The sequence below is a fragment of the Schistocerca serialis genome, chromosome 3 (assembly GCF_023864345.2).
Source record: "Schistocerca serialis cubense isolate TAMUIC-IGC-003099 chromosome 3, iqSchSeri2.2, whole genome shotgun sequence".
NCBI lineage: Eukaryota > Metazoa > Arthropoda > Insecta > Orthoptera > Acrididae > Schistocerca > Schistocerca serialis.
The window spans coordinates 557,867,940-557,888,721 of NC_064640.1; the positions used below are offsets into that span (position 1 = coordinate 557,867,940).

Sequence of the window (20,782 nt, forward strand, 5' to 3'; positions counted from 1 at the left end):
AAAACCAGGTAATAGTTGTGTAACGAGATTAGTTAAAGTGTGCTTTCTTGGGCCAGAACCATTACTAGGAGTAGATAACAAACAGAGTGGTCAGTCGGCATCGCATGCACCTCAGCCACCACGCACCATACTTCAAGAAACATTATTAATTGTTTTCTGCTTCATGGGACTTCAGACTACATATCTGACATGGGGAATTCTTCAAGAGAAGGTCATGACTCAGGTAATTTTCATTTATGTTCATAGTTATTCTTTCACCTATGTGGACAGGGTAGCTGTCTTGATATTAACCAGCCGTAGCTTTGTGAGTATATTCAGCATGAGAGATCTATGTTGTATGAATATTTTGAGAAGCTACCATTGTTTCTAAAGCCTTTGTAGGGGTACAGAGATCATAGAGTGGTACCATTGTGTATCAGGTGTTTGTATAGAAGTAGCAAATACATTATCCTGACTTTTCCCCATTTTGGAGGATCTGGATGTGGAAAGCTATTATGTTGTCGTATGACCAGTGATAAAACTAACTTGAAATAAGTGAAATACACAGCTGTAGATGAATTTATAAACTACTGGGTGGCTTCGTAAGTCTGGGTGATTACAGAAATACCATTGAAATAAGGCTTTTCCGTCTTAATACACTTGTTTAGGGTAGCCTACAGAATTTTTTTCTGTGTTCTTTTCATTCAACTTTTTTCTAAATTTTGTAAGGCCTTGTCACATCAAGCTTATGTTTGACTAACATGTTTTTTATTCCTTCAGTACTGCCTTGCCAACTCTCAACCACACTGTTACCTTTCAATCTAACCTTTACCTTGGGGTAAGCTGCAGATCAGTCTGTCAATACAGCCTGCACATGCCTCATCATGTCTAATAGACATTCAAGTTTTTATATGTTTGAAGGAGTTAATAACGAGAAAATTCCGAGCTCAAAATTGTGTATTCCCGTGAAAGTGTTGTTAGTTCACTGGATTTTATTTTGGTAATGTTATCGTGCTAGTGGTGCTAGCTGTTGGCCATTTGTGAAGATGCACATCTCTGCCAGTGCTTCATCAATCTGTCACCCCTGCATTGAGTTGTTAACTAATCTGAACAATACAATGTAAGCCACCAACCACAAGAAAAGAAATACAGGCCCATAGTACAAACAAAATATAAAATCAATATTTACAACTGAAACATACAAACAGAAACAGCCCAGTCCATACTTAACGTATGTAATAGCACTTCAAACAATGTACAGTTGGCTCATGTTGTTCACTAGACCTCAGAGGTTCTGTTCTTGTTCACAGGGATGATGTAAAGCTTCAGTAATAGTGTTCTACATGTGTTAAAGTTGATTTTGAGTCCTCCAAAGGGTAAATTGTGCAAAGTTAAGCTTGGGGTGTGACTATTGTAATATATTTGGTCGTAGTTGGGTAAGATAGTCTGTGGCGCAAGCCCGTGGCCAGCCTATTGGCCTGACTTTAGGTAGTTCCAAGGCACTGGGAAGGTGGTGGGCCCTTCATGCTGGCTAGCTTATAGCCACAAAAAAGATCCCTGGCACTCTATCAACAGCATGCTGCGAATGGGCAGTACTGAAAGAACTGAAATTTCCATGTCCCTATCCCAAATTGAACCCAGGATGTTCAGGGCCGAAGTCTAGTGTTACCCACAAGACCACCATGGCCACCGTAGTTGTGTAATTTGAATTAAATATAATGTCTCCATCATATGTACTTTTTGCAGTATAATTGCAATACTTGTGGTAGTGAATTGTAGAAATCGTGACAATTAATGTGTACTACACAACTTAGGCACTAGAGGCACTGTTGTACCTCTATAAACTCCACTGCTGGCTGCCATTACAGCGTTATTTATGATAATTTCCCGTTGTAATTGGTAAAGGATTATTTTGCTGATGGAAGTAGCCATCCTTGACAGTTGCTGCAAGCAGTGGTATCAGACAGGCTTACTGTCTGGGCTGTGAGTATTATTGTCATAGACATGACATTTTTAATGAATTCAATAAATAAAACAGTATTATTGTTCAATTGTTACAGCAGTAGATAATTTCAAGTTGCGATTCTATATAAATATACAGTATATACACAAAAAATATTAGTTCATAAAACCCTAAATTACAATAAATTTCCAATGAAGTACAATATTTAAGCTAAAACAATTTGGTTAAAGTGTCTTACATTAATGCTGTTGAAGAAATTATGGTGCAGTGTCCAAATGATTACCACTGTGGTGTCACATTTTCACATTCATAAAATTCATTAACTGAGTGATAATGATTAATTGATAAACAGCTGTACAGTATGTGATTAAATCAGTTGAATGGAGCTTCTATCCATTCTAGAGGCAGTTTGTTGAACATTTTCAACCCCCCACTCCATAGTTATTTGATGATTTAGATAGACTACAGTAAGGTATGTCAGTATGCCTATTATTTCTAGTGCCATTAGAGTGCAAATCCTGTCTAAGCTGGAATTCTGATACTCTTTGTATACAAGAGAGCAGAGTAAATATACAAGTTTATTACAATGAAATGATGATTAAATCAAGACCCTATGCTGCCTACAGGCATTGACATATATCAAGGGGGACAGTTGAAAATGTGTGCCCTGAGCGGGACTCGAACCCGGGATCTCCTGCTTACATGGCAGACGCTCTATCCATCTGAGCCAGCGAGGGCACAGAGCATAGTGCGATATCCCTTGCACGCTCCCCATGAGGCCTACATTCCCAACTTCATGTCCACACACTACATTCGTACTGCCCCTGCCCATTACACCCATTACTCACGGCAGACAACCTTACCGAGTCCCATAAGAGTTCGGGCAATACGTATGCATCCGCACAGGAGGAGGTCAATGGCTGATTAGCCTTAACTACATGAAGATGGTATCTGTTCTTTCGGACATGTCTGATACCATCTTCATAAAGTTTATTACAGTTAATATTTTTAAGTCAATAAACAATGATGTGCACTGGTCAAGTTTTTCTGATATTTCGATAGTCCTAATAACTTTATTTTGAAATACCAAAATATGCTGAACATGTGTGCTCTTACCACAAAATAAAAGTTCATACGATATAATATTGTCAAAAACAGCAAAATATGTGGATCTTACATAAGCTAAAGTGATTTTTTTTTTTTTTTAATTCTTAGCAAATACACCACTCTAGACAACCTGGCACTAACATATATTCAGTGTGTGGATCTCAAGACAATTCACCAAGTGAGGTGGCGCAGTGGTTAGCACACTGTACTCGCATTCGGGAGGACGACGGTTCAATCCCACGTCCAGCCATCCTCATTTAGGTTTTCTGTGATTTCCGTAAATCACTCCAGGCAAATGCCAGGATGGTTCCTTTAACAGGGCATGGCCGACTTCCTTCTACGTCCTTCCCTAATCCGATAAGACCAATGACCATGCTGTTTCGTCTCTTCCCCCAAACAACCCAACCCCAACCTGACAAATTCTTATCAGTGGCAATACTAAAAAACTTAACACTGCCTAAACAGTCATTTACTGGTAGATCTCTTAAGCTAAATACAGTTTGTTGAGTTTTACTCTCACTGGGCGAAAATCCATTAGTTCGAAACCAGACTGACAGACCCTACTTGCGACTGAATGTTGTTAGTTACAAATTGAAGGGTATCAAAGTCTGATCTAACATTGAAAAAAGTGGTATCATCAGTGGAGAGACTAGCATGAGTGTTTACATAAAGTGGCAAATAATTTATCAGTAGATTAAATAATAAAGGTCCCAAACGCGAACCTTGTGATATACCACATATATTTCAGCTATCTGAGATCTCTCCTTCTCAAGACAGTTTGCTTGCAGTTATTAATAAATGATTCAGAAATGTCATCTACAGTATTGTTAATGATTTCATAGTAAACTATTTTTTTGATAAGTGAATCATGTTGTACACGGTTGAAGGACTTGCTAAGGTCGCAAAAAGTAGCCTGAACAAAGTTTCTCTTTTCATAAGCATGAAGCACCTTCTTAATCAAAGAGTCATTAACATAAACAATAGATTTGCACATTCTACAGCCAAAGTGTGCAGCAGAAAGAATATTATGGTCCAAATAATAACATAACTGGTAACAGACGACATATTCTAAAACTTTAGATAAAACAGTGTCAGAGATACTGGGCGATAACTAGAGGGGCAATTTCTCTTTCCCTTCTTATAAATGGGCACAGCTCTTGCTAATTTGAACCTCTGGAAATACACCTTCATTTAAACATTTACCGAGCGAGGTGGCGCAGTGGTTAGCACACTGGACTCGCATTCGGGAGGACGACGGTTCAATCCCGCGTCCGGCCATCCTGATTTAGGTTTTCCGTGATTTCCCTAAATCGCTTCAGGCAAATGCCGGGATGGTTCCTTAGAAAGGGCATGGCCGATTTCCTTCCCTAATCCGAGCTTGTGCTCCGTCTCTAATGACCTCATTGTCGACGGGACGTTAAACGGTAATATCCTCCTCCTTTAAACATTTATTAATACAATAACTAAGGGGAAATATGATACAATCATTTGTCTAGATAAATCATATGTATCTACACCATCAGAAGGCCTAAAATTTTTCTGGTGTTACTTCTTAGAACAAAAATTTGTCTTTCAGTGCACAGCTTACATTATGACATTTTATGATATCAAATACAGTTTCACGAGCCTATCAGTGCTTTCACAAATTTTGTTAACAGGCTGTATACAAAAGTTATTAAATTCAGTTGGTGATACAGCTACAGTCTCTTTTTGTTTGCTTTTTGCCACTGAATTCATTACACTACATGCTTCCTTGCACTTATTTTGAAATGACTCTGTATTAAACAAGTTATGTTGTTTTGTAGCCTCATTGACTGTATTTTTATAATACTTTCGTGCTCTTAAAGTATCTTAGCTTAGCCATATCTGTTTAGTATAGTCCACAAAAATCTAAATACGTCAACACTGTGTTTTTCATATTGGCTAATTGAAAGGCATACCCCGTGTTCCTGTGTGAATGCTTATTTGTGTTACATGTGTTGATATTGACTTTACATTTGTACTGAGGAAAGTTGGTCTCAAAACTATTTAAGAAAGCATGAAAAAATCTATTGAACATTATTGTCAAACAGATCTTTTCAGTCATGATTATTGAGTGAAACCATAAAATTAGAAATTTTTGTCGTATATTATTGATCTTATGATTGCCAGTGTAGGCACTTTGAGCTCTTTAGACTATGTATTAGGCCTGCTTATTTCTACCCAAACTGAATCACAGTCTAAGAAAGCAAAAACCACTACATCAGAGCTCATTAGACTTCTACTAACATTTGTAAGTATATTCTCAACACAAGCAGTCTCTCTTGTGGGTTTACAGTCAGTAAAACCAAAATCAAATTGTCTTAACAGATTTTTAAAATCATTTACATTAATTTGTGTCGCCACCAATCACTATACTATACTATACTTTCTTCGCTGAGAACAGTGAAAAGAAATCAATAATTTCTCAAGGTGTTTTTTTTTATCTATATATACTAGTGGTTTACCATTAGGTGACCCATAAAGTGATACAATAACAATCTTAAATGCTCAAAATATATACCTGACACTTCAACGTGCAACTCGGTACACAAGAAACCTAGATCTAATACACTGCTACTGAGAACTTTATTAATATAAATTAACAAACCCAATGAGTATGCTGCTCTCTGCTGAAACTATAAACTAACTGAAATCATCTAATACAGGAAAAGAAATTTAATTTCCTTTACACCAGTTCTTGCTCAGACGTAATGAATCGAGCATATTCTCGTTTGCAAAATCATTTAAAACTACACGTTTTCCACTCATACCTTCAACACTGAGATAGTCTGTCTTAAATCAGAAAGCTGATGAGTAAGTTGTATTACAAGGGCAATCATTATGCCTGCTATAATTCTCAGAACAGATTAGACCACATCATATGGTGAGAAACTGTGTACAAAATTCCTTATACAAAATTGGTTCTGACCTTTAATATTTTCCTCGGCCATCTTCGTGGATCTAGCGCAGATATTTATGAAATCTTGCTTATTTTGAGCTGGTTTTACAATGTGAATCTGGGGAAACCACTTAGGTCCAGCCCTTCTTTGTTGCCTTTAAAAGAAGAACTTTCCTGGACATTAAGTGTAGTTGAATCTAACCTATCAGTTTATGCTAAGCCTAACTTACCAGGTAGGTTTATGATTTCCTCGCCCACTTTTTACAGGCATTTACATGCTTATAGCTGAGTTTACAAGAATGGGTCAGATGGTCAGCTGTGGCCTTATGGCAGGAACTCTGCCAGCATCTACTTGAAGTAATTTAGGAAAACCTCAGAAAACCTAAATGAGGATGGTCAGATGAGGATTAGAGCCTCCGCCCTCCTGAAAACAAAGGCAGTATGTTAAAAACAGTTTAACCCCATTCAGTTTATCCTTAGTCTACACTACAATACTGCTTTTCATACAGCTTTTGTGCAGTGTCAAGCAATTCTTCAGTGCTAAGTGTTTGTGAATTGCTCCTTGCGAAATCTGCAAAGACCGAGACGGTGGCCGGCCGCCGTGGCCGTGCGGTTCTAGGCGCTCCAGTCCGGAGCCGCGCTGCTGCTACGGTCGCAGGTTCGAATCCTGCCTCGGGCATGGGTGTGTGTGATGTCCTTAGGTTAGTTAGGTTTAAGTAGTTCTAAGTTCTAGGGGACTGATGACCACAGCAGTTGAGTCCCATAGTGCTCAGAGCCATTTTTTTGACCGAGACGGTGTGCAGCCAGGGTCGGAAGCTTCATAATGCAGGTGTTTCCAGAGGATTACACCTGCTTCAGTACCCAAATTATTGAAGCATAATTTCTCCAAAGTGTTTAAGATGTATTATAGATGTGTGTGCCTTAAAAGGACTCCAACCAAGGACATTTAACTGTTTCATTTGCATAAGTGTTTTTTTGTCATTACATGCCTCACACATGTAATAGAATATACTGTGGATGTTACACAGATGGTGTTCGTAGTAATATTATTAGTATCGAGAAGTCATTGTTTTGTTACTATCAGTATTTAAGTTGTAAATTTGATGTAGATCTACATACCTTAATGACAGTGTTAGTATAGAAGTAGGGGTTAGTGATCATGATCTCGCAAAGTGTTGATGGTTACTAAAGTCAATTAATTTCATCAAGAAGGCTAGGAGAGTATTTATGCTAGAAAAAGCGGATGAGCAATTGTTAGCATCCTACCTAGACAAGGAGTGGACATTATTTAATTGCAATATGATAGATGCAGAGGAATTGTGGGCCAAGTTTCAGCTGATAGTTAATTGTGCTCTGAACACATAAGTGCCAAGTAAGTGGATTAAGGATGAAAAAGACTGTCCATGGTTTAATAATCAGATGCAGAAGATGCTGAAGAGACAGAGGTTGTTACACTTTCAGTTCAAAAAAGAATGCACAAATGTTGACAGATGAACAACGATTAGAAATTCATGCATCTGTAGGAAGATCAATTGACAAAGCAAACAACAACTTCCACCATCCTACCTTAGTGAAAGATCTTGCTGAGAACCTGAGAAAATTATGGTCATATCTAAAATCACTAAACAGGTTGAGGGCCTGTAATCATTCGTTGACCAATTTTGTGTGGCGACAGGAGACAGAAAAAGTAAAGCTGAAGTTTTAATTTGCATGTTTAAGAAACCATTCGTGCAGGATGATTGTACAACCATTGTGTGACTATTGCACAGATTCCTGCATGGAGGACATAGAAGTAGGCATCCGTGGCATAGAGAAGCAACTGAAGGAGTTGAAAACAAATAAGTCACCAGGTCCAGATGGAATCCCAATTAGTTTTACAGAGAGTACACTGTGGCATTGGCTCCTTACTTGACTTGCATTTATCACAAATCTCTCCCCAGGACAAAGTCCTCAGTGACTGGAAAAAAGTGCAGGTGACACCTGAATATAATAAAGGTAAAAGAATGGACCTGCGTAATTATGAATCAATATTGTTAACGTGGGTTTGCTGCAGAATTCTTGAACATATTCTCAGTTAGAATATAGTAAAGTTCCTTGCAGAAAAACTTCTCTCCACAGATTGACACGGATTTAGAAAGCATCACTCATGCAAAACTCAGCTGGCTCTTTTCTCACATGGTATTCTACAAACCGTGGATGGAGGACAACAGGCAGATTCCATATTCCTAGATTTCCGGAAAGCATTCAGTGTATTGTCCTCAATGGTGAGTGTGCATCAGAAACAAGGGTATCGTCGAGACTGCCCCAGGGAAGTGTGATAGGAGCTCTGATATTCTCTGTATACATAAATAATCTGGCGGACTGGGTGAACATCAATTTATGGCTGTTTTGCTGAGGTCACTGTGTTGTAAGAGGAAGTGTCATCCTTGAATGACTATAGGGGGATAAAGATAAGTTGGACAGAGTTTGTAGCTGGTGTGATGAATGGCAGCTTGCTATAAATGTATAAAAATGTAAGTTAATGTGGATAAGTCGGGGGGAAAAACCCTGTAACATTTGAATATGGCATTATTAACGTAATGCTTGTCACAGTCACAACAATTAAATAGCTAGGCATAATGTTGCAAAGTGGTATGAAATGAGTGTGTTAGATTGTTAGCTGAGAAGACAAATGCTAGACTTTATTTTATTTGGAGAATTTTGGGAAAGTGTAGCTCATCTATAAAGGTGTCAGATTGTAGAACAGTGGTGTGACCCATTCTTGAATATTGCTCGAGTGTTTGAATTCCAACCAGGTCAGATTAAAGGAAAACATAAAAGCAGTTCAGAAGTGTGCTGCTAGATTTGTTACTGGTAGGTTCAGTCAGCACACAGCTGTTAAGGAAATACCTTTGGAACTCAAATGGGAATCCCTGAAGGGAAGGTGAAGCTCTTTTCACAAGGAACTATTGCAGAAATTAAGGGAACCAACATTTGAGACTGAGTGCAGATCGATTCTACTGCTGCTGACATACATTTTGTGTTAGGATCATGAAGTTGAGAGAAATTAGTCCTTGTATGGAGTCTTATAGATAGTAGTTTTTCCCTCACATTATTTGCGAGTGGAACCGCAAATGAAATGACTAGTAGTGGTATGTGGTACCCTCCGCCATGTCTCATACAGTGGCTTGCAGAGTATGTATGTAGGTGTAGATTTAGGTCTATTAATAGGCACTTGAGACTTTCTCGCATTGGCAATGTTGAACAGGATACTATAAACACACAGTTGTATTGTGTAAATTGAAGATGCCGGGGGGGGGGGGGGGGGGGGGGTTGGAAAGGGAAGTAATTAATAATATCAGCTGCATCAGGACTTTTTGTGGAATCAGCAGCAACTCGAACGCAGTATCTCCTGCTTACTCGGCAGTTGCATTAATTGCTGCACCATCCAGACCCAGTATTTATCGCAAATGTGCAGACTGTCTAGGCACACTCCTGGTCGAATGGTCGAATCACTTTCCCACCTAGCACAACATATTGCAGTCCATGTCCAATTTGGTTGCCAATTTTAGTCAGATTGCCACTGGAGGTCAAATGTAAATGTGAATCTGCATTGAAGATTGTGGACTCATTGCCTAAATGAGGCAAATCAGTTATGTATGAGTGTGTGTTGTCTATTCTTTCTGACATCTCCAAAGCCACGAATACCATGCATTTATACACAGTTGAACAACAGTAAAACATATAAAGCAGCTATTTAAAACGACTGTGGTATAAGCAACTTTTGTCCAGAGCAGTTGCCTTCCTTCTAATACTCAGTTAAGTTTAGCAGGTTTAAGTGTGTATGGTTTTAATAATATAATGTGAGTGTATTGTTAAGTCAGTGTACTGGTTGAGTTTCTGCAAGTTGCCTTCGTTTGTTAATATATAACTTAAATAAATCCTCCTAAATCCTGTAAGACCACCTCCTTGATGGGATCTGCCAAACGCTATGAAAAACTAAATTTGAGGTGGAATTCTTGTATTCTGTGTTGCTTATGTGATAGAAATTGAAACTTCATGCAAGACCAGGGCTTGAATCTAGAAATCTGATTTTTTGGGCAGGGCAATTGTACTGCCTCAGGCTGTATCACAAGCGAATAAATGGGTTAAATTTGTTATATATTTTTGTGGAGTATGGAAGATTCCTGTGGCAAGTCAAATAGGGCCAGGGTTGGGCATCATTTGAATAACTTTCTACATAGATAACTATTTGAATAAGAAGCCCATTGAAAATAATTATTCACAAGATAGTATTCAATGCTATGAATACAAATAATTATTTGTTATTTATTATTCATAACTTCAACTAATGAGTAATGTAGTCTACCACTGAATTATCTGTGTTTACTTCTGAATTAGCACTCTCTCACGTATATCCAATGTTTGTTTCTGTGGCTTAGTGCAGCTTCTGTTTGATAAATAACTTATTACTGTTATTTATAGAAGTGTGGATCATTGGATAAGAACCAGACTAGAAATCAAAAGGACTGAAGTCCAATCTCCTATTATTCAGTGATTTTTTTCTGTCACTTATTGGTGCTTTCATTTATGGCAATGATTTGTTAAAGCCTACTTTATACTAAAGTGAATGGAAGTGAACACAAGTGAACAAGCATTCCCAGATAAACTGCCAGTATTAATTCACCACTATTCATTGGAACAGGTGTTTACACAAGAGGAAACAGAAGAGAACACGAGATAACAAGCATAGCCTATAACTGGTGGATTATTGTTTCTTGATGCTGATAGTCCACACACAAGATGCAACACCATACAGTTAGTTATGATACAAAACTTTGATGTTCAGAGACAATTATTTTGCATGGGGAGCAAACCAGTTTTGACATCATAAGCAAAATGATGTAGGAAATGAAAATTTGTGGTGTCTGAATTTGTACATAAATGTGAAATGCTTGGCGGTAGTGCTCTTAACACTAAATTGTAGCTTTGGTTTAAACCAGACTTCACGTGAAAAATGCCTACTTGCGCTTTAGTTCGTAGTCCATGCTGAACATCTGGTCCACCTGTAAATCAGTTTAAAAGTCAGAGTTATACAAAAATATACTACATTCATTAGGACCATGCCTAGTAAAACACTGTGGAGTTCAAACTGATTTTTGAGTTCAGCATGAGTAAACTTACTGTACAGTGTAACAGATGAGCCATAAAAATGCTTCACAAGCAATTGGCCTCAGCAGTTACACACTACCAACATGACCCATTTCAATTGACTCTGCACTTGCAAATACTTCCTCCCCCTTCCTTGCTGTGTCAACAGTTGGAAGATGTGCTAATGGTAACAGACATGGATCACATTAATATAATTATGCAGTTCCCTTGTGTTTGTTGCGAACAAGATGCATAAATGAAGTAAGGACTCGTTGAATGGTAATAGACAACCTTCAGCAACTTACATGAAGGTAGTTCACTTGAAAATGGATCACCATTGTCACAGACCTTAATTGACAGTAAATTTTTCAGTCTTAATACTGAAAGTTCAAACTGAAAATGTATTGTGGTTATGTATTTAATGGATAATATTTTTTCTTCATTTGTTATTAGTCATTCGAATCAGTTTTGCTCAACTAGGATTGGGGCGTGCTCGGCTAGCATATGTGATAACCCACAAAAGATAATTATCTGGGTTCAAGACTTGATCCAATACTTCACTTGAACTTGATGCATAACTCATGAACAGCTTAACATGTGAATGAATTCATCTGTAAATGACTGTTCTTATATTGTAGTGATCACAGAATGCCTCTTAGCTGTTTTTAAAGTGTGAATTCTGCCAAGATGGCCATTTGTTTGTGTTTGGTCTGTTATGTAATGCTAAAAGTACAATGAGAATCTGAAAATGACTGAGACATTTGTGGGGTCAAGTCTTACTGCAGTTGGTTGAAAAACCATTTTTATATATATTTAATGATTTGGTGGTGCATTTAAAACTATGTATGCTTTTCATAGTAGGCCATGGCATTACTTGAACTGCTATTGAATGTAACTCACGAAGTCACAGTTCACATATAAAAATTATGTGACATGTGATATGTTTCACTATGAGCAGAACAATGCATACTTCAGGGATATTCCATCCAGTTCATGTTCTGTTGCATTTATCGGAGGGTATCTGCATTTTTTAAAATATTTTTTTCCAGGATTACTGTGAGGGTGTACATTTTCCCAAAATTGCAGCACAGTAAAATGGTGTATTTATATCTGTTGCTCATGTCATTATGTGCAGAATAACAATATTGCTTACAGTTTCCCCTTCCCCAGTAATATACAACTCACAAAGTGTAGTGACTAAACGAAGTTGTTAATTTTGCGCAGGCCAGCTGCAGCATCCAAATGACTGTTGATATTTTAACGACTTACCTACTGAAGATTCAAGTATGTATTACATCAATTGAAGACACATGATGGCCTGAAACACATATTAACATAAATAAATATACATAAAAAAAGTGGCTGGTCACTATATTTCTTAAAATGATATTGTTCACAACAGTGTCTGTGTTGTGAATGTTGTCTTCACCTATATGAATGTTACCTCCATCTTCATAAATTTTTGTTCCTACTCTTATCATACCACCATGCCAGAGTATTTGACTGTGCATTGTTCAGTATCTTGGTGGTATTTTATGTAAGGATGGTTAGAAATGGGGTTTGCTTATTGGCATTGAATATTATGGGTGTTGTGTAGCATATATTTTATCAGTCATTTTACAATATTTTATTCTGCAGAGCTAGTACCAAATTTTTTATTCTTCTTGGTGTTTTATTTTCTTGTTGTTTGTATGTTTAAAATTTTCCAGGAATATGAAGCCAGTGATGGTACCAAAGGACATTTTACTGACTCCCAGTTTCTGGTATTTGTCAACCGGATACTAGCATTCCTTTTGTCAGGCACATATATACTTACAACAAATCAAACACGCCATGCAGCTCCAATGTACAAATATGTATACTGCTCATTTTCTAATATAATGAGTTCTTGGTGCCAATACGAAGCCCTCAAATATGTCAGCTTCCCTACTCAGGTATGTACTGTTGATAAATGAAACAGACAGCTCATGCACTAGAATAGAATAATTTTTTACATGATGTGTCATATAGAATAATTTGATTGAAATACTGGTGATTTATCAGTGAATATAGTTCTGTGCCTACACAGGTATATGTAGGAAGTACATGTACATGTGTTAAAGGAAAACATGATTGCCCCCCCCCTCTCTCTCTCCCCCCCCCCCCCTCCCACTCCCTCCCTCCCCCCCTCCCCCCTCCCCCCTCCCTCTCCCTCCCCCCCATGCAATATAACAATTGTCAATATCTGCTGCTTCACCTCCTTGTTTGTAAAACCTTCCGCACTGTAATTACAGCTACTTTTTTATTACTTTGCTGACTTCTCTTGTTTTTAGTTTGTAGTCCTTGTACTTGGACCATATGTTATTGCTAAGATTCGATGCCTTGTGATAGATGGGGTATTTTCTAACCAGAAAAGTCTGTGACAAGCCTATGCATAGTCTGATCTATGCTCCGAATCATAAACATGTGTAAAAGAAATTCCTTTGAAAAAGCGAGCATTTTTTATTTCAAAGAGAAGTATTTTATATATAAACATAAAAGCAACTGTCATGAAGTGAAGGCTTTTGAATAATGGTTTCAATGATTGCCTGTTGTTTGTTTCCATCACAGCTCTGATGATTTTTGTAGGTTAAACATTCAAGATATTTGCATTTTCATCATCCCAATAAATTATATCATATCTGAGAGCCGATATAAATTATGAATGATAAACATTTTTTCTTAACAGCTAAGTCAGTTACATTGTTTAGAACTCTCATTTCGTAAACAAAACAGTTTAATAGCCCTCCTATGCAATCTGTGTAATCATTCCATGGCAATCCGTGTAATCATTCCATGGCAAGTTTTTGTTTATAGTAACTCCAAGAAATTTTAATAATCTCCAGTGATCAGTTCCTTGCCATCATAATTTAGCTGTGATACATATTCAGCAATTTGTTTTGTCCTGAAATGTACAATTTGTATTTTTTATAAGGTTCAGTTTCATAGCATCATTATTTATCCAAATTTCAAGTTCTTGATGAGCTTATTGTATAGTATTCTGTGCTAGCTCAAAACTGTTTTATAGCAAACATTTGCTCTTGCGTTGTGTGTATGCAGAATTAGTTGTGAGGTTATCTTGCATGGCATGTCATTTATGTGATACAGGAGCAGTAATGGGCCTAGTGTGGATCCCTGTGATCTGCCTGCTTGTGTCTCCTGCCAGCTGGAACACATTGTCTCATCTTTTTGTTGTGTAACCATCCTCTGTTACCTGTTTTTTAGATAGGATGAGGACAAGCTTTGAAGACTTTTCGTGGGAACCATAAGCAGTCATTTTGTGAAGCACCTTATGGTTTACCTTATCACTCGAGATACTGGTTACACACAGCTTGTTATAAAGACATTTGCTTATTTTAGTTCATTAACAGTGTGCACAGTACTTTGTCCTTTCATGAATCCATGTTGATTATTGAGAATCAGTGTTACAGATTTTGTTATATTTTTCTGATTGATGACATATTGTTCACTATCATATTTTAGAAGAAAATTCACAATATTAGTACTAGGCAGAAATTTCGTATCTCATTTTGTCTGCCCCTTTTGTGGATGGGTGGAACTTCTTCCTAATTAAACCTGTCAGGAAAGTAGCTGTTGTCAAATGATAGATTTATTATGTGACAGAGTTGGGACTAAATATGACGTGCTGTTTTTATTGTAATCTCATCCCAGTTCACAAATTTAGGACTTTTTGAGGATGATATAATGCTAGCCACTTCATGACAGCCATTCATAGGTAAATTTAAATTCTCCAAATCTGCGTTGCCTTATGTTTGATTTATGAGAGGAGGAGAGAAGTTATCCCTTTATATTTGAAGTTATAAAGTATCTGTTGAATTGTTCTCAGATATATCGAGTTTGCAGCAGTTCCCCCATAAACTTTTAATGTAGGGTTAAAATGAGTAGTTTTCTCAACTACTCCTTCAGTCTTGACAATCTGCCATGCAGCTTTTGATTCCTTTATGTGGTTTGACATATTGTATTGTTTGCAATTAGTTTTGGTTGTTCAACAACTTTGTCCAATATTGTTTATGGCTGTTTACATACATGAGAAACTTGGCATCATGGTTATTTTTTGCGTCAGTGTGCAGTTTCCTCTTTCTAATGCTAAAGATGTCAATGCCTTCAGTTATCCACATGTTTCTTACTGGATTTGCCACGTACTGTTATGAAGGGGAAACCTGCATTGAATATGCTTGTGAATTCTGATACAAAATCACTCTATTTAGTGGTTACTGAAAACTAATTTTCAGTTTAGAGACAAATATATTCACATTTTGCTGGCTGAGGTTCCTAACTCTTTTTGCTGTATAGGTTTTACCTTAATTGAACATTGAGGCAAAAAGGGCTGATTGGTTGGACCTCTTTAAATCTAAAATGACACCATAATTCATACTGCTTACAATATTGTCTGTACATGTTACAGTCTCTCCTGTTACTTCAGTATATTTTCTGAAATTTAGTAGTAGGCCATTGGTAGAGACCAAGTCCTTCAGACAAGTGGCAATGTCATCAGCTCTCATATCTATGTTGAAGTCAGCTCAAATAATGACTTTTTGATAAAACTTTTTTGTGCACATATTCAACAAATTTTCAAATATGTTGAGCAATGCAATACCAGGGATATGGTGTATGTATGCTAACACAGGATGTATATGCCCCGGGAAATCTGGGAAGAACTCAGGAATTTTCTCATCCAGGAGAAAACCGGGAAAAACACAGGAAGTTATTAGAATTCCAGCATTTTTTTGTTGTTTTAGTTTTCAGTTAAAGTTTTGTGATTTTGACTGATAAGAACTGATAATCTAATAAAGAATTTTGCTTTGGCTCACTACAGCAGTATAATATGTAGCAATAAAACAAATGAGAGAAAAACACAGAAATAAAACTTAAGTTGCAAAGAAAATGCTCCATTTATGACAAAAAAATACAGTGCGCTCATAAACGTCTGCTGACAGCAAAACATGCCAAAGGCTTTAGGACAAAGACTATGCAATACTTTGTAACAACAAGTTGCTTTCAAGTAGCATGATGTCACAACTGTCTACATTTCTAATAAGTCACAGGAGAATATTGTGAATGGTGATTTGAGAAGCGTTACTTTCAAAGTAAATTTCCTTTTGCGCAAGTTGAATTACGTTAAATGTGAGAATGTGTGATGACTTCCTTAAACCGTGGAGCATTTACTCTCATTCAAAACTTAACACTTTGAAGAACAGCCACTTAGCAAAATTTCGGACCCAGAAGACCAGACATTTATGTCATTATTTAAAATTTTACTGGCACATTTGTGTTTGATATATCTTAAAGGATAACACATGCAAAAAAAGATTTATATTATATGTGAAAACTTAGCATTTTTTTGTAGCTAGACTCTATGTACATAAACTTATAAAGAAACAGTGATGTTGCTATATGCTGACATCATCATATGTCCTATGCTCTGAATATCAGCTGTCTTGGCTGGTGAGATCACGTGACGTGAGCTGTGATTGGATGACAAAAACGCATTGACATCTCGATTTCATTGCTTTGGAAACTAATGTGCTTTGCTGGGTGGACTTCATATTTATACTTTGGTAATATCAAAAATGCAGTGTACATGTTTTTGTGCATCAAAGATCTTCCCAAAACATGTCCTTTTTTGTGGTGGGTTCCATTTCCTAAAGTGCTGGGATGTGCTGCAGCAGTGTATAAAACAGTTACTATTCAAAGGATTGAGAAATTTCCTAGTTCTGAGGGAAAGTATGCTGTCAGTTGGAATGGAAAAAGTGTATTTCACCTGGGAAAAAGTGTCGTCTTAACTAGAATATCCATAAAAAACCGTGGAACTTTTTTTTCCTTGTCCGCGTGTACACCGTGTAATATACCATCACCATCATCATCATCATCATCATCATCATCTTTTTCTGCCTTTCAAGGATTAGGCTGTTGCCTGTTCCAAACTGTCAAACAAAATCATTCCCTTCTTTTTCTAGGTCTTCCAATATCTCTTTTTCCCATTCGGCTTGTAGTTCAGGATCTTCAAAGGAATTCTGTAACCTGGCATTCACATGAGGTGTTGTTTCCAATCTTCGCAATATTTTTGCATTTTTTCATTCATGCTGTAAATATTCAATTCTGTTCTAATATCTTCATTTATAATTATATCTTTTCTTGTGCGTCTTTCTTAGGAACCTCGTCTCTGCTGTCTGAATTTTATTTTCTTGTTATTTTAAAAAATGGTAACCCAGCTTTCATTTCTGTAGGCTAACACTGGAACTGCCTTTACTTTATAGAACTTCATGATGGTTTCTTTTTATACATTATGGTACAATGTTCTGCTAATGGTACCACAGACAGCTTGGAATTTGTATATTTCATTTTCAGTGTCAGGGTCCAAATCAAAACTTACAGCACAACCTAAATAAGAGATTTGAGACACTTGTTGTAAAACTGAATTATCCTAAACAATTTTTGATCGACTGGATATTTTCCTCTGAATGCTATTATTTTTATTTTGTTACTAGAAATTTTGAAGTTGTGCTTCTTGCAAATTTTGTTTAGTTGGTATACTGATCTTTGCAGGTCTTCTTTATTCATTTGAATAATAGCAATGGCACCAGTAAACAAAAGTACATTCAGGTATTCCTTATTCATTATCTTAATTCCTTTGTTTACTTTACATTTCCATATGCAAAGAATGAAATCAGTGTACATATTAAAAAGGGTAGCTGATAGTCCACATCCTTGTCTAATGCCTAGGTTAATAATTATTTCTTCTAATTGATTCCTACCTGTGTTTCGCAGAGACTTTTCACTACCTCTTTTAGGTGATAGGAATATCCACATTCAGATATAATCTTCCATAGACTATCACAGCTCACACAGTTAAACGCCTTCTTAAAGTCTATAAAGGCCATATGGGTTTCTATATTAAATTCTCTGTGTTTTTCTATGATGTTTTTAACTTCAAATGCATTGTCTGCGCATGAACAACCTGATCTAAACCCATTATGTTCCTCAGAAATAATAGCTTCTGTAATATTCTTCATGCAGTTATAGATGATCTTTGAGTATAGTTTGTAGCCATTGTTTAGAAAACTTGTACCATGATAGTTTTTACAGTCATTATGTTTCCCTTTTTTGAAAAGAGAGAGTACTTCTGGTGTATACTAAGGGTCTGGGATCTTGCAGTTAGACCAACATTTATTTATTAATTGTAAAAGTCTTTTATCTATTGGTAACCTTCCATATTTAATTAGCTCTGTGTTTATTCCATCTGTTCCACTAGCTTTTCTGTTTTTCATGCTTTGAAAGCCTGTTGTAGTTTGTCCATAGTGATTGGATCAACTGTGTCATTGTATGTACTTTCTCTAGTATCATCTTCGGCCTTCTGTGTATACCACAAATCTGTATAATGATTTATGTATTGTTCATTGGGTATAAGACAGTGTCTGTCTTCCTTGTTGAGAGCTTTCATGACCTTGTGTGCACATTGCTGTCTGCCATGTACGTCGTGTTCTAAGACGCTTGTGAATGAGTCCTTCAACTCATGGTGTGCAGCTGATGCTCATTACAACATTCAAGAAAACACAACATTCGGCATTTACATGAGTGGCCAGTACTGTAGCAAAATGGAGACTTAATGGCTACTAGGTTTTGATATGTTGCTTGAGGCAAAAACCACTAGGTGCCAGTAGCACCTGGCTATATAACTTATATAAAGTCTACATGTTCTAATAAGGTTTTAAGGAACAAGATGAGAAGGTATTTAAAGTTAGATCATTGAAATCTACATCTACATGGATACTCTGCAAATCACATTTAAGTGCCTGGCAGAGGGTTCATTAAACCACCTTCACAATTCTCTATTATTCCAATCTCGTGTAGCGCGCAGAAAGAATGAACACCTGTATCTTTCCGTATGAGCTCTGATTTCCCCTTATTTTATCGTGGTGATCGTTCCCCCCTATGCAGGTCGGTGTCAACAAAATATTTTCGCATTCGGAGGAGAAAGTTGGTGGTCAGAATTTCATGAGAAGATTCCATGTTGTTGTTGTTGTTGTTGTTGTTGTGGTCTTCAGTCCTGAGACTGGTTTGATGCAGCTCTCCATGCTACTCTATCCTGTGCAAGCTCCTTCATCTCCCAGTACCTACTGCAACTTACATCCTTCTGAATCTGCTTAGTGTATTCATCTCTTGGTCTCCCTCTACGATTTTTACCCCCCACGGTGCCCTCCAATGCTAAATTTGTGATCCCTTGATGCCTCAAAACATGTCCTACCAACCGATCCCTTCTTCTAGTCAAGTTGTGCCACAAACTTCTCTGCTCCCCAATTCTATTCAATACCTCCTCATTAGTTACGTGATCTACCCACCTTATCTTCAGCATTCTTCTGTAGCACCACATTTCGAAAGCTTCTATTCTCTTCTTGTCCAAACTAGTTATCGTCCAAGTTTCACTTCCATACATGGCTACACTCCATACAAATACTTTCAGAAACGACTTCCTGACGCTTAAATCTATACTCGATGTTAACAAATTTCTCTTCTTCAGAAACGCTTTCCTTCCCATTGCAGTCTACATTTTATTTCCTCTCTACTTCGACCATCATCAGTTATTTTGCTCCCTAAATAGCAAAACTGCTTTACTACTTTAAGTGTCCCATTTCCTAATCTAATTCCCTCAGCATCACCTGATTTAGTTTGACTACATTCCATTATCCTCGTTTTGCTTTTGTTGATATTCATCTTATATCCTCCTTTCAAGACACTGTCCATTCCATTCAACTGCTCTTCCAATTCCTTTGCTCTCTCTGGCAGAATTACAATGTCATTGGCAAACCTCAGAGTTTTTCTTCTTCTCCATGAATTTTAATACCTACTCCGAATTTTTCTTTTGTTTCCTTTACTGCTTGCTCAATATACAGATTGAATAACATCGGGGAGAGGCTACAACCCTGTCTCACTCCTTTCCCAACCACTGCTTCCCTTTCATGCCCCTCGACTCTTATAACTGCCATCTGGTTTCTGTACAAATTGTAAATAGCCTTTCGCTCCCTGTATTTTACCCCTGCCACCTTCAGAATTTGAAAGAGAGTATTCCAGTTAACATTGTCAAAAGCTTTCTCTAAGTCTACAAATGCTAGAAATGTAGGTTTGCCTTTTCTTAATCTTTCTTCTAAGATAAATCTGAAGGTTAGTATTGCCTCACATGTTCCAACATTTCTACGGAATCCAAACTGATCTTCCCCGAGGTCCGCTTCTACCAGTTTTTCCATTCGTCTGTAAAGAATTCGCGTTAGTATTTTGCAGCTGTGACTTATTAAACTGATAGTTCGGTAATTTTCACATCTGTCAACGCCTGCTTTCTTTGGGATTGGAATTATTATATTCTTCATGAAGTCTGAGGGTATTTCGTCTGTCTCATACATCTTCCTCACCAGATGGTAGAGTTTTGTCATGAATGGCTCTCCCAAGGCCAGCAGTAGTTCTAATGGAATGTTGTCTACTCCCGGGGCCTTGTTTCGACTCAGGTCTTTCAGTGCTCTGTCAAACTCTTCACGCAGTATCTTATCGCCCATTTCGTCTTCATCTACATCCTCTTCCATTTCCATAATATTGTCCTCAAGTACATCGCCCTTGTATAAACCCTCTATATACTCCTTCCACCTTTCTGCCTT

At 37.3% G+C, this 20,782-nt stretch overlaps 1 protein-coding gene across 1 annotated transcript in view; it reads left to right on the forward strand.

Moving 5' to 3' along the window:
* LOC126470454 (adenosine 3'-phospho 5'-phosphosulfate transporter 1) overlaps positions 1-20,782 on the forward strand; it is a 99,180-nt gene that overhangs the window by 914 nt on the left and 77,484 nt on the right. Inside the window, exons 3-4 of the mRNA XM_050098303.1 lie at positions 9-223; positions 12,809-13,033. Coding sequence (XP_049954260.1) covers positions 9-223; positions 12,809-13,033 — 440 coding nt within the window. The remainder of the gene's footprint in view (positions 1-8; positions 224-12,808; positions 13,034-20,782) is intronic.